This window comes from Pseudorasbora parva, chromosome 1, assembly GCF_024679245.1.
Source record: "Pseudorasbora parva isolate DD20220531a chromosome 1, ASM2467924v1, whole genome shotgun sequence".
Taxonomy (NCBI): domain Eukaryota; kingdom Metazoa; phylum Chordata; class Actinopteri; order Cypriniformes; family Gobionidae; genus Pseudorasbora; species Pseudorasbora parva.
The window spans coordinates 13,250,315-13,267,321 of NC_090172.1; the positions used below are offsets into that span (position 1 = coordinate 13,250,315).

Consider the following 17,007-nt stretch of genomic DNA (forward strand, 5'->3'; position numbering starts at 1 on the left):
ATTCGAAATTTACAGTCTCTCACTTCTGTTAAAACGATGTCAGATTTTGGTGACATCATCGCAGACTTCACTTTCTCGTCAAATCTTCTGTCCAATCAAATGCGCTCTAGAATCTAAAGCCCGCCCCCTACACTGCGGACGCTGCGGCTGCAATCGGTCAGTTGTTAACACACATTTACTAATTTCTGCATGGTAAAAGGCACATAGCACACTATATATGTGATAGGAAACGATTCAGTGTAAAAATGTTTTCATTTGAGGCGAATAATGTCTGTTTCACGTTAGTTTCACACACCGCAGCAGCGCGCGCACACCAACGGCTCTGGTCTAAATTTAGACTACAGACACGAGATCATATGCGCAAGTCCCCGCAGACAACAAACATATCGTCCCATTTGAATTCTGCACAGAATGTTGCATTTTAAAGCGATATGGAGGAGATTATGATGGTAAACAGTGTTAGAGGAAACTGGCTTTACTAAACGGAAAGGTCCGCTCTTGCGCCTCTAGTCAAACGGTATATTAACGAAACGCTATTGGCTGTTTTAAACAAGGGGAGGAGCTGCTAACAGCTGAAGCCGTTTCAGGGGAAATTACGTCAACACATTGAATAATGCGGCGCGTTTCAAGGCACTTCAGTGGGCCTTTAAATAAAATTTAGTCTTACACACTTACACTTGCAAACACCCCCTTATACACAGTAAAAATGATTTCTCAAGTTTTAAATAAAACAGATTACTGTAAAACATTTTACAAACAAATATTTCAGTTTTTGAAAATTATTTCTACACCATTTTTTTTTTCAGCCTGGGTACTATATAGCCAAGTAAAGGTGACTTAACTTGCTGTATCGACACAACATCCTCATTAAACCCGTCTCTGGCGTGACGACTCCAATCTTTCGAATAATCTTCCGAATATCTATTTATGTAATATGATTTCTAATCTGTAAAGTTGCCAGAATCATAATGATACACTGTTTGTTAATCGGCCAGAGGAGAACTGGCACCTCGACTGAACCTGGTTTCTCCCAAGGTTTATTTCTCCATTTTGGCCCTGAAGGAGTTTTGTTTCCTTGCCACTTTCACCTTTGGCTTTTGGCTTGCTCACTTGGGTATACTTAAATTTCACTATATTACCAATCTGCCTGCATTGACACTATATGACAATTGAAACTAGCTGGATAACATCACCGTTTTCTCCAGAGCGGCTGTACAGCCAAATCAAATTCTGTTGCATTATTTTCCTGTTAACACTGTGAAGCTGCTTTGAAACAACTGGCATTGTAAAAAGCTCCTATATAAATAAAGGTGACTTGACTTAAATCAAATTTACTTGCACAATACTACACACTTGCACAATGTTTCACTGTATATCATATTTTTGTCTCCCTCTTTCTCTTAGAGCGATACTTTATTCCTGTTTTTTGTTTTCTCATCTTTAACATGATGGACTTTATTGGCAGAACTTCCACGTTAAAATTGAAGTGGGTGAGTGAATTATTTTATTGTTTAGTGCTATCTTTAATCCATCTCTTCATCCCTCCATGAGCACATTTGGGTGACATAAACTGTTCACAAGCAGTTGGATGTGAGTATTTATTTTCCTTGAAATGATGTTGTTGTGGCAAAAATATGTTAACTCCGTTGCATTTCTGAATAAGAGACAAACCTTAGCCAATTGTGTCTTTATAAAGATTTAATCCTTGCAAGAATGACTTCACAGTCAACACAACCAGGTAATGCCTGCATCGAGTGTAAACTGAGGAGACAAAAAAAGGCCCAAGCTTTTATACCCTTCATTCTCCCAGTATCCTTCCGTACAGGGGGGAAGTAAGAAACACACACACAAATGGCCCCCCTTCTGTCTTAGAACTAATTTAAATGAAAAGCAACAAACAATGGTCTTTGATCTAATTCAGATTAGCCGACACCTCTGATGAGGGAAAACTCTCAAACTAGGGATCTCGCCACTACCCCCTGGGTTTCAAAAGACACTGTCTTATGGTGTTTTATTATGGCAGAAACAGATGTTGACTTCTTGTGTGAAGTCAAACATAAATTAAAGCTGCAAGCATTTTTTCGCATTTAGGGTTTCAAGCTTTTAAGGCCTTTTAAGCACAGAGGCATTAAAGACATTAAGTTTTATTTAGCAAGATTTCAGTCACTGAAATAAATGGAAAAGTCAATTTACAGCCAATATAGGCAATTTACCATAGGAAATGCATGGTTTTAAAGCTTTTTAACAGTTATAGCACCACCTATACTCCGATCTCCATAAAACTTTGCACGCTTCTTCAACATGTTATGCTACATATACCCAACAATTTTCGAGCAGTTGTGAGTTTCGCCTTAGGATTTATAGGCTTTTAAGTGTATTTTGCCACGCCTCTTTTTTTAATTGGCCCTGTTATAGCCATGCAAATGCAAAAGTTCAACTTTTTTTGATAATTATTGATTGAGTGTCGAGAGAATTGTCCTAGACTGGTTTGGTTCCGGTCGGGCAAAAAACCAGGGACTAGTTCGCAAAAGTAAGTTTTTAACATAATTGCGAATATTTAATTAACGATTTGATTGACAGCAATGGTTCTAGAGGCAAAGTTGTTCAGCATGAGGAGATCTATCATATGATATGCATATTTTGCCGATGTGTGCAACACCACGTGATTACATAGCCATAAAACTCGTTAGCACCAACTTGTGGCCGATTTTTTTCAAAATTCTTACAGACCTCTAGGACCATCAACATGCCCACCGAGTTTCGTTCCAATCAGCTTCCGTTAACCTTGTCTAATAGATGCTCAAATTCATTGGCCAATGGCAGCCATGTTTTTTGAGATACGTCAATGCCCTCATAGACATACATGGTACCTTGGGCCAAGACACTGCATACCAATTTTCAGGTCAATCGGACTAGCGGTCACGTGGTTATAGCCCTTTTCATGTTTTTTTGATGTTATAGCGCCACCAAGTGGCCAATCGTCGCAATTTTTAAAATCCTGACCACAAACTGAGCCAGTACACATGTGTACCAAGTTTGGTGAAGATATCTAATTTCGATCTTGAGTTATAGTCTTTTTAGTAAAATAGGCTCCGCCCTGAACCTTATCGTCCGTGAATCGAAATTTCAGCTTTTTTTCAAAGATTATTGATAATCAGACTACAGACAATATTTTGGCACTGGTTTGGTTCAAATCAGTCAAAAACCCAGGGACTAGTTCGCAAAAGTAGGTTTTCGAAAAAAATTCAAAATGGCGGAAAAATTTTCATGACGGAACTGAAATCGGAGATATACGTTTTGTTCGTCAAGGACTCAGCTTTCCAAAGATATAAGACACTTGAGTGTGGACCAAACGGTTTAGGAGTTATGAGCCATTTTGCGCTTTTGGTCGCTGTAGCGCCACCTATAGGCCAATATGGCTCATAATTTACTAACCTTTCCTCGATTTTTGTACTACCTATTGCCAAGTTTCAAGTCTCTAGCCCTTACGGTTTGGTCTGTACAATGCGTTTTTCGGCTTAATAATAATAATAAAAATCGGTACAAATACAATAGGGTTTCAGCACTTCGTGCTTGAACCCCTAATTATTAAAATTTCTTCAGCATTGTATACATTTTTTTGTGAGGATTGTTTTTAATTCACTTAAATTAAAAGTTGTTATATTTTGAAGCCTAATAAATGTTAATTTTTCTTTTCATTGTTATTTCAAATGTTATTTCATTGAGACATAAGTATGTCAAGTCACCTTCATTTATAAAACGCTTTTCACAATATGGATTGTTTCAAAGCAGCTTTACAATGATAATAGGAAATTAATAGAAGAGAGATTGTTTTGGCTGTACATAGCTCTAGAAAAAAGTTATTGTTCAACTGAAGTAAGTTTTTAATTGATTCAGTTCCATTGTAAAAAAAAAAATCATCAGTTATTTACTTTGGGGCCACTTACACAACACCATTTTCAACCAAAATAGAATGCGTTCTCAATGCGTTCCCATCACTCATCCGCACGGCAAACAGCGCACAACTGCTAGAAAACACAAACTTTGAAACAGGTTTTGAAAAAATACGATTTGAAAATGACGACAGCAGTATCTGTATTAGTATCTGTGATACTGGCATTAAAAAATATATATATTTAAAATATACCGTCTTTATTTTGTTTCTACATTAATTTGAAGATGAATGGTGAAATTATTACACTACAAAATACCTGACGTCAGCGCATCGTCAATCGGGCGAGTAACTCCCAAAACTTAGCCAGCTAACTCGTTGCCTCGCCGCCTTACGAGACAATGGCTTGTAAAGCAGCGTTTTGTCAATGAAGGCACCTCACTAAACTGATTTTGGACAGACTTCTAAGGCAGTGTAACAGTTTAATGATCTGCAGCAAAACAGAGAGAGCTTTTGTGAAAACTAAACACATCTAATTACTACACTAGTACTACATTTATAATGACACCAGAAGTGGAAATATTGGTGGTTGTGTAAAAATAAAAAAACAAAAAATAAAAACCTGGAAATTCCTTTTGAAACGTTTTAAGTTTTAGCTATTCATACAAACAAAATTCACCTAAAGAAGGGTTTCTATAAGGCTTTTAACATTATGTCAACATAAAAAGGAACTTCCTGTAAATGGTCTGATAATTCAAACCATACAGAACGCTTTCACACAAGAAACGAACCCAACCTTCGTTCCGTTTGATCCGGACAGACTTTCCAAACTGAAAGTCAGAATCCGGACAAAGCAAGACGAGCTGCCTTTCATGAAATACAATCCAATTTGGAGCACCTGTTTTCCTAAATATAACACAAATTTCTTACAGTAGGCTATATTGTACAGCATAATAATTATTATTTTAAGCCATCTTATATTTTGGGGATAGGAAAATGTATATCACGATTACGCAAACCTCAAAGGCTATGATTTCATTAAATAAATGTGAGCTTCACATTCAGAATCTGTGCGTTCTACAGCCTTCACAACAACAATGCTTTATTTCAGAGCAGTTCACAATCATGATTAGTTCTCATTTATGCCAAGCAAATTCGTACAATGACAAGGTTTCTGTACTACGATTATATTGTAATTTGTTGCACACAATTGTGAGGGAGTATACATTATCTCCTTCATACTAGTTGAAAGGAGCATTCTGCAATAATCAAGCAGACATTTCAAAAGTCTCAGTTGGTTATACAAACGCGTTTCTCCATTTGTCTGTTCAACCATTTTTCCTCTGCCGCAGCAGTGCTGTTCCTTCCGTTCCCGCAGGAGCTGAGTTTCTCCGGCTAATTTTCTCCACAGCAGCAGTGCCATTCCCTCTGCTCCCACAGGAGCTCAGTTTCTCCGGCTAATTTTCTCCACAGCAGCAGTGCCATTCCCTCTGCTCCCACAGGAGCTCAGTTTCTCCGGCTAATTTTCTCCACAGCAGCAGTGCCATTCCCTCTGCTCCCACAGGAGCTCAGTTTCTCCGGCTAATTTTCTCCACAGCAGCAGTGCCATTCCCTCTGCTCCCACAGGAGCTCAGTTTCTCCGGCTAATTTTCTCCACAGCAGCAGTGCCATTCCCTCTGCTCCCACAGGAGCTCAGTTTCTCTGGCTAATTTCTTCACTATCACAGCAGTGCTGTTCCCTCTGCTCCCACAGGAGCTTAGTTTCTCCGGCTAATTTTCTCCACAGCAGCAGTGCCGTTCCCTCTGCTCCCACAGGAGCTCAGTTTCTCCTGCTAATTTTCTCTACAGCAGTAGCAGTGCTGTTCCCTCTGCTCCCACAGGAGCTCAGTTTCTCCGGCTAATTTTCTCCACAGCAGCAGTGCCGTTCCCTCTGCTCCCACAGGAGCTCAGTTTCTCCGGCTAATTTTCTCTACAGCAGTAGCAGTGCTGTTCCCTCTGCTCCCACAGGAGCTCAGTTTCTCCGGCTAATTTTCTCCACAGCAGCAGTGCCATTCCCTCTGCTCCCACAGGAGCTCAGTTTCTCCGGCTAATTTTCTCCACAGCAGCAGTGCCGTTCCCTCTGCTCCCACAGGAGCTCAGTTTCTCCTGCTAATTTTCTCTACAGCAGCAGCAGTGCTGTTCCCTCTGCTCCCACAGGAGCTCAGTTTCTCCGGCTAATTTTCTCCACAGCAGCAGTGCCGTTCCCTCTGCTCCCACAGGAGCTCAGTTTCTCCAGCTAATTTTCACCACAGCAGTAGCAGTGTCGTTCCCTCTGCTCCCACAGGAGCTCAGTTTCTCCGGCTAATATTCTTCACAGCAGCAGCAGTGCTGTTCCCTCTGCTCCCACAGGAGCTCAATTTCTCCGGCTAATTTTCTTCACAGCAGCAGCAGTGCTGTTCCCTCTGCTCCCACAGGAGCTCAATTTCTCCGGCTAATTTTCTTCACAGCAGTAGCAGTGCTGTTCCCTCTGCTCCCACAGGAGCTCAGTTTCTCTGGCTAATTTTCTCCACTACCGCAGCAGTGCTGTTCCCTCTGCTCCCACAGGAGCTCAGTTTCGCCGGCTAATTTTCTTCACAGCAGCAGCAGTGCTGTTCCCTCTGATCCCACAGGAGCTCAGTTTCTCTGGCTAATTTTTTCCGCAGCAGCAGTGCTGTCCCCTTTGCTCCCACAGGAGCTCAGTTTCTCTGGCTAAACTTTCTCCACTGCTGCAGCAGTGCTGTTCCCTTTACGCCCACAGGAGCTCAGTTTCTCTGGTTAATTTTCTCCACTACCGCAGCTGTGCTGTTCCCTCTGCTCCCACAGGAGCTCAGTTTCTCTGGCTAATTTTCTCCACTGCCGCAGCAGTGCTGTTCTCTTTACTCCCACAGGAGCTCAGTTTCTCTGGCTAATTTTCTTCACTATCAAAGCAGTGCTGTTCCCTTTACGCCCACAGGAGCTCAGTTTCTCTGGCTAATTTTCTCCACTATCACAGCAGTGCTGTTCCCTCTTCTCCCGCAGGAGCTCAGTTTCTCTGGCTAATTTTCTCCACTGCCGCAGCAGTGCTGTTCCCTCTGCTCCCACAGGAGCTCAGTTTCTCTGGCTAATTTTCTCCACTGCCGCAGCAGTGCTGTTCCCTCTGCTCTCACAGGAGCTCAGTTTCTCTGGCTAATTTTCTCCACTATCACAGCAGTGCTGTTCCCTCTGCTCTCACAGGAGCTCAGTTTCTCTGGCTAATTTTCTCCACTGCCACAGCAGTGCTCTTTTCTCCCTTATCCATCTGGCGAGGCTCTCCCATCTGAAGCAATGAGTCTTGATCTCCCATCGGATGCCGTGAGAGCCCTCTCAGTCACTATCCATCTTTTCTTTTTCTGTCCGGTGAAGCTTCCCTTTTCGATTGCAGTGAGCATTGATCTCCCGTCGGATGCCGTGAAAGCTCTCCTGGCGGTTGTTTCCACATCTCTTTCTCCGTACTGTTGGCCGATAGTACCCACTCATCTGATGCCAGAAAACTGCTTCTGGCGGAAGCTGGGTGGGGTCAGTCTGTCTTTTTAATTTCGACGCCCCATTTATCAATTTGGTAGGGCTCAATCATCTGACGCTGTGATTCTAATCTCCTGTCAGATGCAGCTTGAGCCCCCGAACGACTGTTTTCAAACTTTGCGCATGTTAAATCTCGTTGCGCGCTCTTTTTCCGGACGGTAGGGTTTTTTCATCTGTTGCAGTGAGCTGGGCCCCCCTCAGACATTGCAAGAGCTTTCCCGATTGGTCATTCTAATTTGAGGAAGCTCCTCATTTATCGGCCATTAGGGTTTGTTTCTCGTCTGTTGCATTGAGCCCGGCCCCCCTCAGACGTTGCAAGAACCTTCCCGATCGGTCTTTCCAATTTGAGGATGCTCCTCATTTATTGGTCGGTGGGGTTTGTTTCTCGTCTGTTGCAGTGAGCCGGCCCACCTCAGACATTGCAAGAGCCTTCCCGATCAGTCATTCTAATTTGAGGATGCTCCTCATTTATCGGCCGTTAGGGTTTGTTTCTCGTCTGTTGCAGTGAGCCTGGCCCCCCTCAGACGTTGCAAGAACCTTCCTGATCGGTCTGTCAAATTCAAGGTTGCTCCTCATTTATCGGCCGTTAGGGTTTGTTTCTCATCTGTTGCAGTGAGCCAGGCCCCCCTCAGATGTTGTAAGAGCCTTTCCAATCGGTCTTTCTGATTTGAGGATGCTCCTCATTATCAGCTGGTACAGCTTGTTTCTCGTCTGTTGCAGTGAGCCTGGCCCCCCTCAGACATTGCAAGAGCCTTTCCGATCGGTAATTTTAATTTAAGACTGCTCCTCATTTCATCGGCCGGTAGGGTCCTTTCCTGTCTGTTGCAGTGAGCCTGGCCCCCCTCAGATGCTGTAAGAAGCCTTCCCAATCTGCCCATCTGATTTTGAGGATGTTCCTCATTTATCAGCCGGAAGAGCTGGTCTTACGTCTGTTGCAGTGAGCCAGGCCCCCCTCAGACTTGGTAAAGAACTTTCCCGATCGGTACACCAAATTCTAGGCTGCTCCTCATTTACCGTCCGGGAGGGTTTTTCTCGTCCGTTGCAGTGAGCCCGGCCCCCCTAAGATGTTGTAAGAGCCTTCCCAATCGGCCTCTCTGATTTTGAGGATGCTCCTTATTTATCAGCTGGAAGAGCTCGCTTCTCGTCTGTTGCAGTGAGCTGAACCTCCCTCAGACGTTGCAAAGGGCCCTCCCGATCTGTAATTTTACAAAAATACTCCTCATCCATTGTCCGGTAGGGTTCTTTCCCATCTGTTGCAGTGAGCCTGGCCCCCCTCAGACGCGGCAAGAGCTTTCCCGATCGGTCTTCCAATGCCCAGTTTCCTTCAGCCAGTAGAACCCGTCCGCCCGAAGCAGCGAGGCAACACGGGCTCTCCTGGTCTAGCAGCCAGGCCTCTCAAATTATCAGCCCACCGATTTTTCTGCGTATTTCTGGTCCGAGCCCGGAGCCCTCCCCTGGACAGCACGCCAAATACGCATAATCTTTACTCTATTTAATTGATGTAAGTGTGAACTCGTGAATCTAAATGTTTGAACAGAAATTGAGACTCATCAGACCAGGCAACATTTTTACAGTCTTCAACTGTCCAATTTTAGTGAGCTTGTGCAAATTGTAGCCTCTTTTTCCTATTTGTAGTGGAGATGAGTGGTACCCGGTGGGGTCTTCTGCTGTTGTAGCCCATCCTCCTCAAGTTTGTGTGTGCTGTGGCTTCACAAATGCTTTGCTGCAGACCTCGTTTGTAACGAGTGGTTATTTTAGTCAAAGTTGTTTTACAACTGAACTTACAGGATATTCTTATATTACCATGATCTTTTATATATCAAAAGCTCAAGGGAACGTTGATTTCTCAATTCATCATGAAACGATTCTTCATGTTCTTTCTCTCCCGCAGCCCCCTAAAGAGAGTCGTTTGTTCCCAGCGCTGGTCGTGTCTCGTCTGATCTTCGTGCCGCTGCTCATGATGTGTAACGTGCAGGAGAGACACACTCTGCCTGTGTTTTTCTCAAATGACGCAGCATTCGCTGCAATAATGGTGTTTTTTTCCGGGTCCAGCGGATACTTTGTGTGTCTGTCCATGACATACGCGCCACAGTGAGTACATGCATTTCAACTCAAAATATGTACAAATACCTTAATATTGTTAAATATTATTACAGTTTAAAATAAGTTTCCCATTTGAATATATTTTAAATTGTAACTTGTTCATGTTCAAAGCTGAATTTTCAGCATCTTTACTCCAGTCTTCAGTGTTACCTCTGATGATCCTTCAGAAACCACTAGATATGTTTAAATGGACACTTTTAGATTCATCAATCATTCTGATTGATGAATCTAAACATAGTGTTTACTAGGAATGTAATAATACATCGGATATTGAGATAGAGATATAAAAATGCAATGATATATATTGTCAATGTAAACGATATGAGTCATGATATAGAGTAAGTTTTATCCAAGGCTCAGCTGACTGTATTTATTAGGTAGGTATATTCACTCAAAAATGGTCAATTCTGTCATCGTGTACTCTCTCTCATGTCCTTTCAACACTATACGATTTTCATTTAACTTCCTAACACAAATTAAGATATTTTTCAAGAAACCAGAGAAAGATTTATGTACCTCCATTTAAAGCATCATAAAAATTATCAATCAAGTGGTCTGATCCAAATCCTAGTTTTCTGAAGAGATACAGTGGCTATGATTAGCTCATTTACAACGATCCGCATACTGTAGTAAACACGGACATTCAAATGTGACGTGATGTGCAGAAACAACATTAGTGAGTACATTTAGAACTAACCATTGACACTCTTCAAAAAGTGGAAGCGCAAACACCATTTAAAGCGGCACTTAAAGTGAAAGCGCAAACATCAATTGAAAGAACTGTATGTAAGAAATGTATTTCAATTAATCATAAAATGGCCCTGATATGTCAGTAGACATTAAGAAATCATGTTAATTTCAAATATTTATATCACTGACAACAGTAGTCCGGCCAGGATATTGTCATTTAAAAGTTGTTGTTGCAGCCCTCAACTGATGTTGATGTTGTCATGTTGTGTTTTGTCCTGAAGCTCCGCCCTCTACCTATCTACCAATCATGAAGTCAGTAGTGTTTGGGCATCTGGGTTGCCAGATCTGCTCTAGTTACCACAGCTGCAGCTACAAATGTTCCTGCTGGATCCTGCAGCCTATCTGGCAACCTCCAGTCAAGGGGAGGGGAAGAGGGGATTTGAAAGTGATTGCTGTACCAGTTTTGGCCACAATCTTACATACACTTCCTTTAATCACCAGGGCACATTTAGTTTTAGTAGTATGATTTTTCAAAGTGTTTCAAATTGCTGCATTGAAATTGCGAGTACTGCATGAGAGAAAATTTAAAGGAAAAATTTAAGTTTACAGTTTCAGTGACATTACTACATTAAACGACTATAATGCTGAATATAATGTATAGTAATGCAATGGGGGAATCTACTGCATGTGCTTTATATAATATCTATATTATAATTTAAATAAAAGTAATAATAATTTTACATTTTAAAATATTTATTTTGACTTAAAATATTGTGATAAATTGCACCATGAGTTTAGTATCGAGATGGTATGTATCATGACAGGAGTGTATCATTACACCCCTAGTGTTTACTTAAATGCTAACTAATGTAATTGGGTTGATGTCTGCGTTAATGTCACAAACTTTAAATCGATTTGTGCTATGATACATATCAGACAGTAAAAACGCCCCTTCCCGGGCCCAAAACACGGCGTCTGCAGACGAGTTCAAATTGAGGACTGATGGGTAGGGTTGGGAATAGTAAGAAATTTTTCGGTCAATTTTTTTCTGCCTAACAATCCTAGATCCATTTCAAATTTTTTATCAACTGATAAAAAAAATAGTGGTATTAGGGTTCGGTATTGTTTGAATTTTAACAATTCCAATTCTACTTTTCGATTCTTAATTTAGTTTAAATAAGGTTTAAAAAAACAACACCGATATCATTCACATTATCGTAAGTCTTCTGAAGAAATTCATAAGTCTTCTTGTAAAACATTTAATTTTAGCTGAATACCACGAACAAAAATCAACAGCTTAATTTTTGGCTATGGTTGAAAAATACCAAAGCAAAAACAACTAACTAATATAAATTTCAAGCATCATTAAAGACAAGTAAACACTCGGTAATTAAAAAAAGAACAAATAACAAATTAGCAACTGCACAAATAAACAAAGATACGATTGAAAGTACAGTTTCTGTACCTGAAAATGTTTATCAAATGTAAAATAACACCGCACTTTATTAATAAAATATAGGTTATATTACTAGGGATGGGTATCGTTAAGATTTTAACGGTATTACTACTCTTACCGATACTGCTTATCGGTCCGGTACTTTAACGGTATTCTTATCGGTACTTTTTGAGATTATATATATATATAATAAGATATATATATATATATATATATATATATATATATATATATATATATATATATATATATATATATATATATATATATTATATAGGCCTATACAGTGCTTTAATTTCAGGAAGAATTCTAGTAAAATAACACTGCATAGTAAAATCATAAATAGCCAAAATAATGCGTAATAAAGCTGAAGTTATTAATTCAAGAGCTGTGAGTGATTTTCTCTTTGCATTTGGTTGTTTAATTCGTAGTAATTCATCAGCATGTTTATTAACACCACTGCCTCTTTAAGACAGATGTGCAGCTCTACGTGACTGATAATAGGCAGATACACTACACTTTCTCCTGACTATATCCATAATAACTACGTCCATTTTAGACACAAACTAAAACTGTTAAACTGTTGTGTTTAAGAGACTCTCCAAGCCGGGATTTTGACATAGATGTTTGTGTTCATTTGATCGTTTAGACGCGAGTGTGAAACCGAAAGTGTATTTTCTCGTCTCGTTGCGGCTGTTTCGGAGCGCGCCGACTTGGGAACATCCTCTTGCGCACATTTTTGTGCTTAATCGCTCTTTTTATTATTAAAACGCATCCCACAATTTACCAACAGTTGCTAGACTGTATTTTACAACAATCTCTGATCGTGCTGATTCTGTCATTGCGTTTGAGTTTTATGGAGAAATGACAGCGTGGGCTACTGCTGCAAAGGGAATTAGCCTACATAAGTTGCGCTAGACATAAATATTATTTTAATCTTTGGAAGCCAAAATCTAAAATAAAATCAGACTATCACAGATCTAAAGTGTAACCAGGCTATGTTTGACTGTTTAGTTCTGTCCTCTGTCGTTTTGCTCGTGGTATCTCTCTTTCTCTCTCTCTTTCTCCACACGTGTATTTTCAAAAGTACCGACAGAAGAACCGATAACGTCCGAGCTTATCGATACAACGGTCTTTCAAAATTCACCCCCGGGGCCCGTTTAATACCGGTTTTCGGTACCCATCCCTATATATTACTATATTAATACTACAATAATAAAATGAATTAATAAAAAATAGGCTAAAGTTATTTTGTCTAGAACAGATAGTTTCTTGTCGTCTTTTATTTGATTAACGTTATCATAGAGACGGCATCAGGAAAATCTGTGTGTGCAGAGCACAGAAAACAAGTTTTTTGAGATTGAACAGTTTAAAATCACATTAAAATGTGCACAAAAGGAACCGATAAGTGGAACCCTAATGCGTGTTTGTTATCAAATCACCGGTTCTGGGAAATTTGGAACAGGTTCTAAATACCCATCCCTACTGATGGGACTATGTTGTCCTGCAAAACTTCACAAATGACCTGTCAATCATCTAAAATTCTCCTTTCACTCATCATCTACGACACTATATTCAAAACAACAACAGCTAATTCCATGCGTCATATGTCAATATGCCATTTCTATGTCATTGCACATTGCATCAAAGTGTTTACATGCATTACTGAACAGATTAGATTAGAAACCAAATAAAATTTTAGTTGGATTTGGCCAATTTATTCTGCTTGATGTGGCTACGTGACTTTTTTTAATTTACTCTGATTGTTACTATTACTAGGGTCCATGTAAACGCAGCTATTGATGGTTGTTGCTACACCTTAACATTTTTTCCTTCTTTCTCTCCATGAGGCTTGTGGAGCCAAAAGATGCAGAGACAGCCGGCGCATTGATGACGTTCTTTCTGGCGCTGGGTTTGTCGTTGGGAGCAGCTTTATCGTTCCCCCTGCGCTTCCTGGTCTGACACTCGCAACTACACTCTCTTTCAAACTGACTGCTCTCAGGGCATCTGCGCTGATGCTTGTGTGTCAGTCTGTTCACACTCAGTGGACAAATCCAAAATGGAAGCACTGAGTTCCTTTTCAGCCGGTCACGTTCGAACTGACCGACGAATTGGGGATCATTTTCAGAGAACAATCAGCTTTGAGTGCTTAAAAAAAAAAAGAGCCAATAACATTGGCATGCGATCCACGCACCGCCCCACAGCGTGGGTATAAAGACAGAAGTGGAATACCGCATCCTCTCATTCAATTTCAGAGCCGAACGGTTTGCATTGAAGCTGTCCCTAGTGTCCATAGAAGAGTGTTTAAACGAGTCTCGCGAGAAGGATTGCTCTCTTACCTGGGTGCTGGCGTGACAGTGCGATTTGGTGAGTGGCTGCTGCAATGAGGAACATTTCCTGTGTTGGTTGGATGTGTGTTCTGTTTTTTGAGTTCTCACACACAGGCTTGCTCTTCACTGTGAGCCACGGCCATCTCCCTGAGTGCTTCAGCACTTCTAAAAGAGCATTTCCTTTCCTAAAAGAGCAACACGGTTGACCCTGCATCTTTTTCAAGATATATTTATTTATTTATACCGTGTGTTTCTGGATGCTGTCATTTTCTTTCCCCAGTTGACGGTCATGATCACTGTCTCGTGTTTGGGCATTCAGCATGCTGAGGTGGCGTTCGTGAATGACTCATGTTCTCACTGCGGTAACATGACCATCGCAGTCTTACGGTCTAGGCTTGAATACCTTAGACGGGGTGGACTGGTTAATGCATTAATAAATAATGCATTAATACTGGCAGGCTAACCCACGTCACCTCTCCTGGGCGTGTAAGTTCTCGTCTGGACTCTCGGGAATGTCTAACGCCGCCTGCAGGGAAGCCGCATCATCTCTACATGTCATGGCGCTCCTGCAGGTCTACCAGGCCAAAGCGCTAAATGGGTAGTTCCGACCCAAGCCTTATGCAGGAACTGCGCACAGTGGCTAACCTCACCCTCTAGGCGTCGAAAGTCACTGCACGCTGCTTGAGTCGGACAATGTCCACTCTGGTGCTCCGGGAAAGTCACCTGTGACTGAACCTGGCAGATATGTGCAATTCTGACAAGGTTCGGTTCTTCGTTGCCCCTGTCTGCCCCCTTTTTGATGACGCCATCGAGAGCTTTGCCCAGCGGCTCTCGGCTCCCCAGAAGCAGACGGAGGCGATTAAGAACATCCTGGCCCGATGACCAGCTGCTGCCTCCACCCCGTCGCCGGCAGCAGTTGCCTGATCGTCGCTGAGGGCGTCTCCCTGCTAAGGCAAAGCAGCAGCCCTGGGAAGCAGGGCGCCAGACACAAGGGTGCCGCCCAACCCGCTAAGGGTCCCTTGAGTTCGGCCTGTAGACGGAAGGCTGAGCGGCCCTGAGACGGGCAGTCCAGAGACGGAAGGATCTGCTTGGAGGAGGACTGGGGAACCAACTTATTTCTAAACATCTTGCCGTTGGCTCTTTGGAATTAAGCGGTACCCACATTTTCATTAAAATAGCAGTTTCCTTTATCCCTGGGCCCCAAGAGGGGCTAAGTCGGCAGTGTATGATGCACTGGGCTTTTCCACCCCTGGCTTCCCCTCTTTTTTTTAAGGGGGTGGTGTGCAGCTAGAGTTCAGCCTTTTTGCAGCTATGTATCCATTGGGTACTGCTATTGCCATCTAGTGGCTACTGATATTTTTTATTTTTTAAAATTTTGTACCAACATAGGTCAACCAGATGTCACCAGTCATCACATTTTTTAGGTTTTGGCTCTCTGAAAATACTAGAATAGTTTTTTTTTTTTTAGTTAAATTAATATTAAATATATATATATATATATATATATATATATATATATATATATATATATATATATATATATATATCTTGCATAAAAATATGGTACTTTTAGAAAGATATAAAAAAATAAAAAAAAAATGGGGATCACACATCAGACCACCGTGCCCAAATGTTTCCATGAAGGACCAAAGGTTATATGAAGGTCTTTTTGAGAGCTAAGCATGTTTTGGCATGTTTCTATAGTCTAAAACAACAAAGATTTTTTTTGTTTTTAATTTACAATTTTAACTTGTGATCAAATGTAAAACTTAAGAGGTTAAATTCGTTAAAACATTGGTTTATAGAGTTCAGCCTTTATGCTTATTGCAGCTATTGGGTACTATTATTGCCATCTAGTGGCTCCTGAAAATTATTAATTTTATACCAACATAAGTCACCAGATGTCACCAAAGTCATCACATTTTTAGGTTTTGGCTCTCTAAACATACTGGAATTGTTTGTTTTACTAAAATAAAATGACTAATAAATAGATTTTTTTTAAAAAATAGATAAAATAGATATATTTTACATAAAAATATGGTACTTTTAGTGGTAAATAAATTCAAAAACTCAATAAAAATAAAAAGTGCATAAATGGAAAATTTTTATATTTATTGAAGACATTGATATAACATTTATTTAATTTTTTTTGGAGGTCACACCTCAGACCCCCGAGGCCAAAAGTGTCCAAGAAGGACCAATTAAGGGCTGTTAAATGAAGGTCTTTTGAGGGTTAAATGGAGAACGCTGTCGAGCTCCTCCATCACCCCTCCGGTGTCACATGTTGCAGCCGTCTGATGCCAGGCCTGCACCCATATGCTTGTGAAATGTGTGTGTGTGTAGTCTGGGTTCCATATGTAGCGGGGTCCCCATATGTGTATTCTTCCACAGTACCAGCTACCCTACTCGGCTAGCCCCATGTCTTGTCCTTGACAGAGCCCGCCCCGTGGGACCAGGTTGGAACCACCTCAGAGACATATGCTATATGTTGCACTACCCTGCTAGATTAATCCTTTATGAGTATTTTGCCACCTCTCCCCCCTTAGCAAGCTCGGGACGGGCGCTGGAAGGGCCAGTATACTGGCGTGTTGGTAGGGATCCCCAATTCGTCAGTCAGTTTCGACGTTTGTCAGTCAGTTCAGACATACGTTGAACGTGACCGACTGAAAGGGAACATCTCAGTTACGAATTTAACCCTCATTTCCTAAAGGAGGGAAAAGAGATGTACTTCCCATCGCCAGCTGCTGTGCTTCTGCTGAAGGGGAGAGTCACTTTTTCGGCTCCTCAGTTGGAAAACGAAGATGCGGAATTCCACTTCCATATTTATACCTGCTCTGCGGGGTGGTGTGAAGCGAATTTCAACATTTTTGGCTCATTTTTATACACTCAAAGTGGATTGATCTCTGAAAATGATCCCCAATTTGTTGGTCAGTTCCCTCCATCAGAGACGTTTTATTTGGCAGTTTAAGAAAAACAATA

The 17,007-nt window shown here is 41.3% G+C and overlaps 1 protein-coding gene across 5 annotated transcripts in view; it reads left to right on the top strand.

Annotated features, from left to right (window-relative positions):
• The window catches only part of LOC137048623 (equilibrative nucleoside transporter 2), a 47,829-nt gene extending 32,317 nt beyond the window's left edge, over positions 1-15,512 (top strand). For all 5 annotated transcript variants that reach the window (XM_067426986.1, XM_067427143.1, XM_067426915.1 and 2 more), the window contains 3 exons: positions 1,405-1,490; positions 9,341-9,540; positions 13,549-15,512. In XM_067426986.1, the coding sequence (XP_067283087.1) occupies positions 1,405-1,490; positions 9,341-9,540; positions 13,549-13,660 (398 nt within the window). In that variant the 3' untranslated portion in view covers positions 13,661-15,512. The remainder of the gene's footprint in view (positions 1-1,404; positions 1,491-9,340; positions 9,541-13,548) is intronic.
• Positions 15,513-17,007: the final 1,495 nt, after the last annotated feature.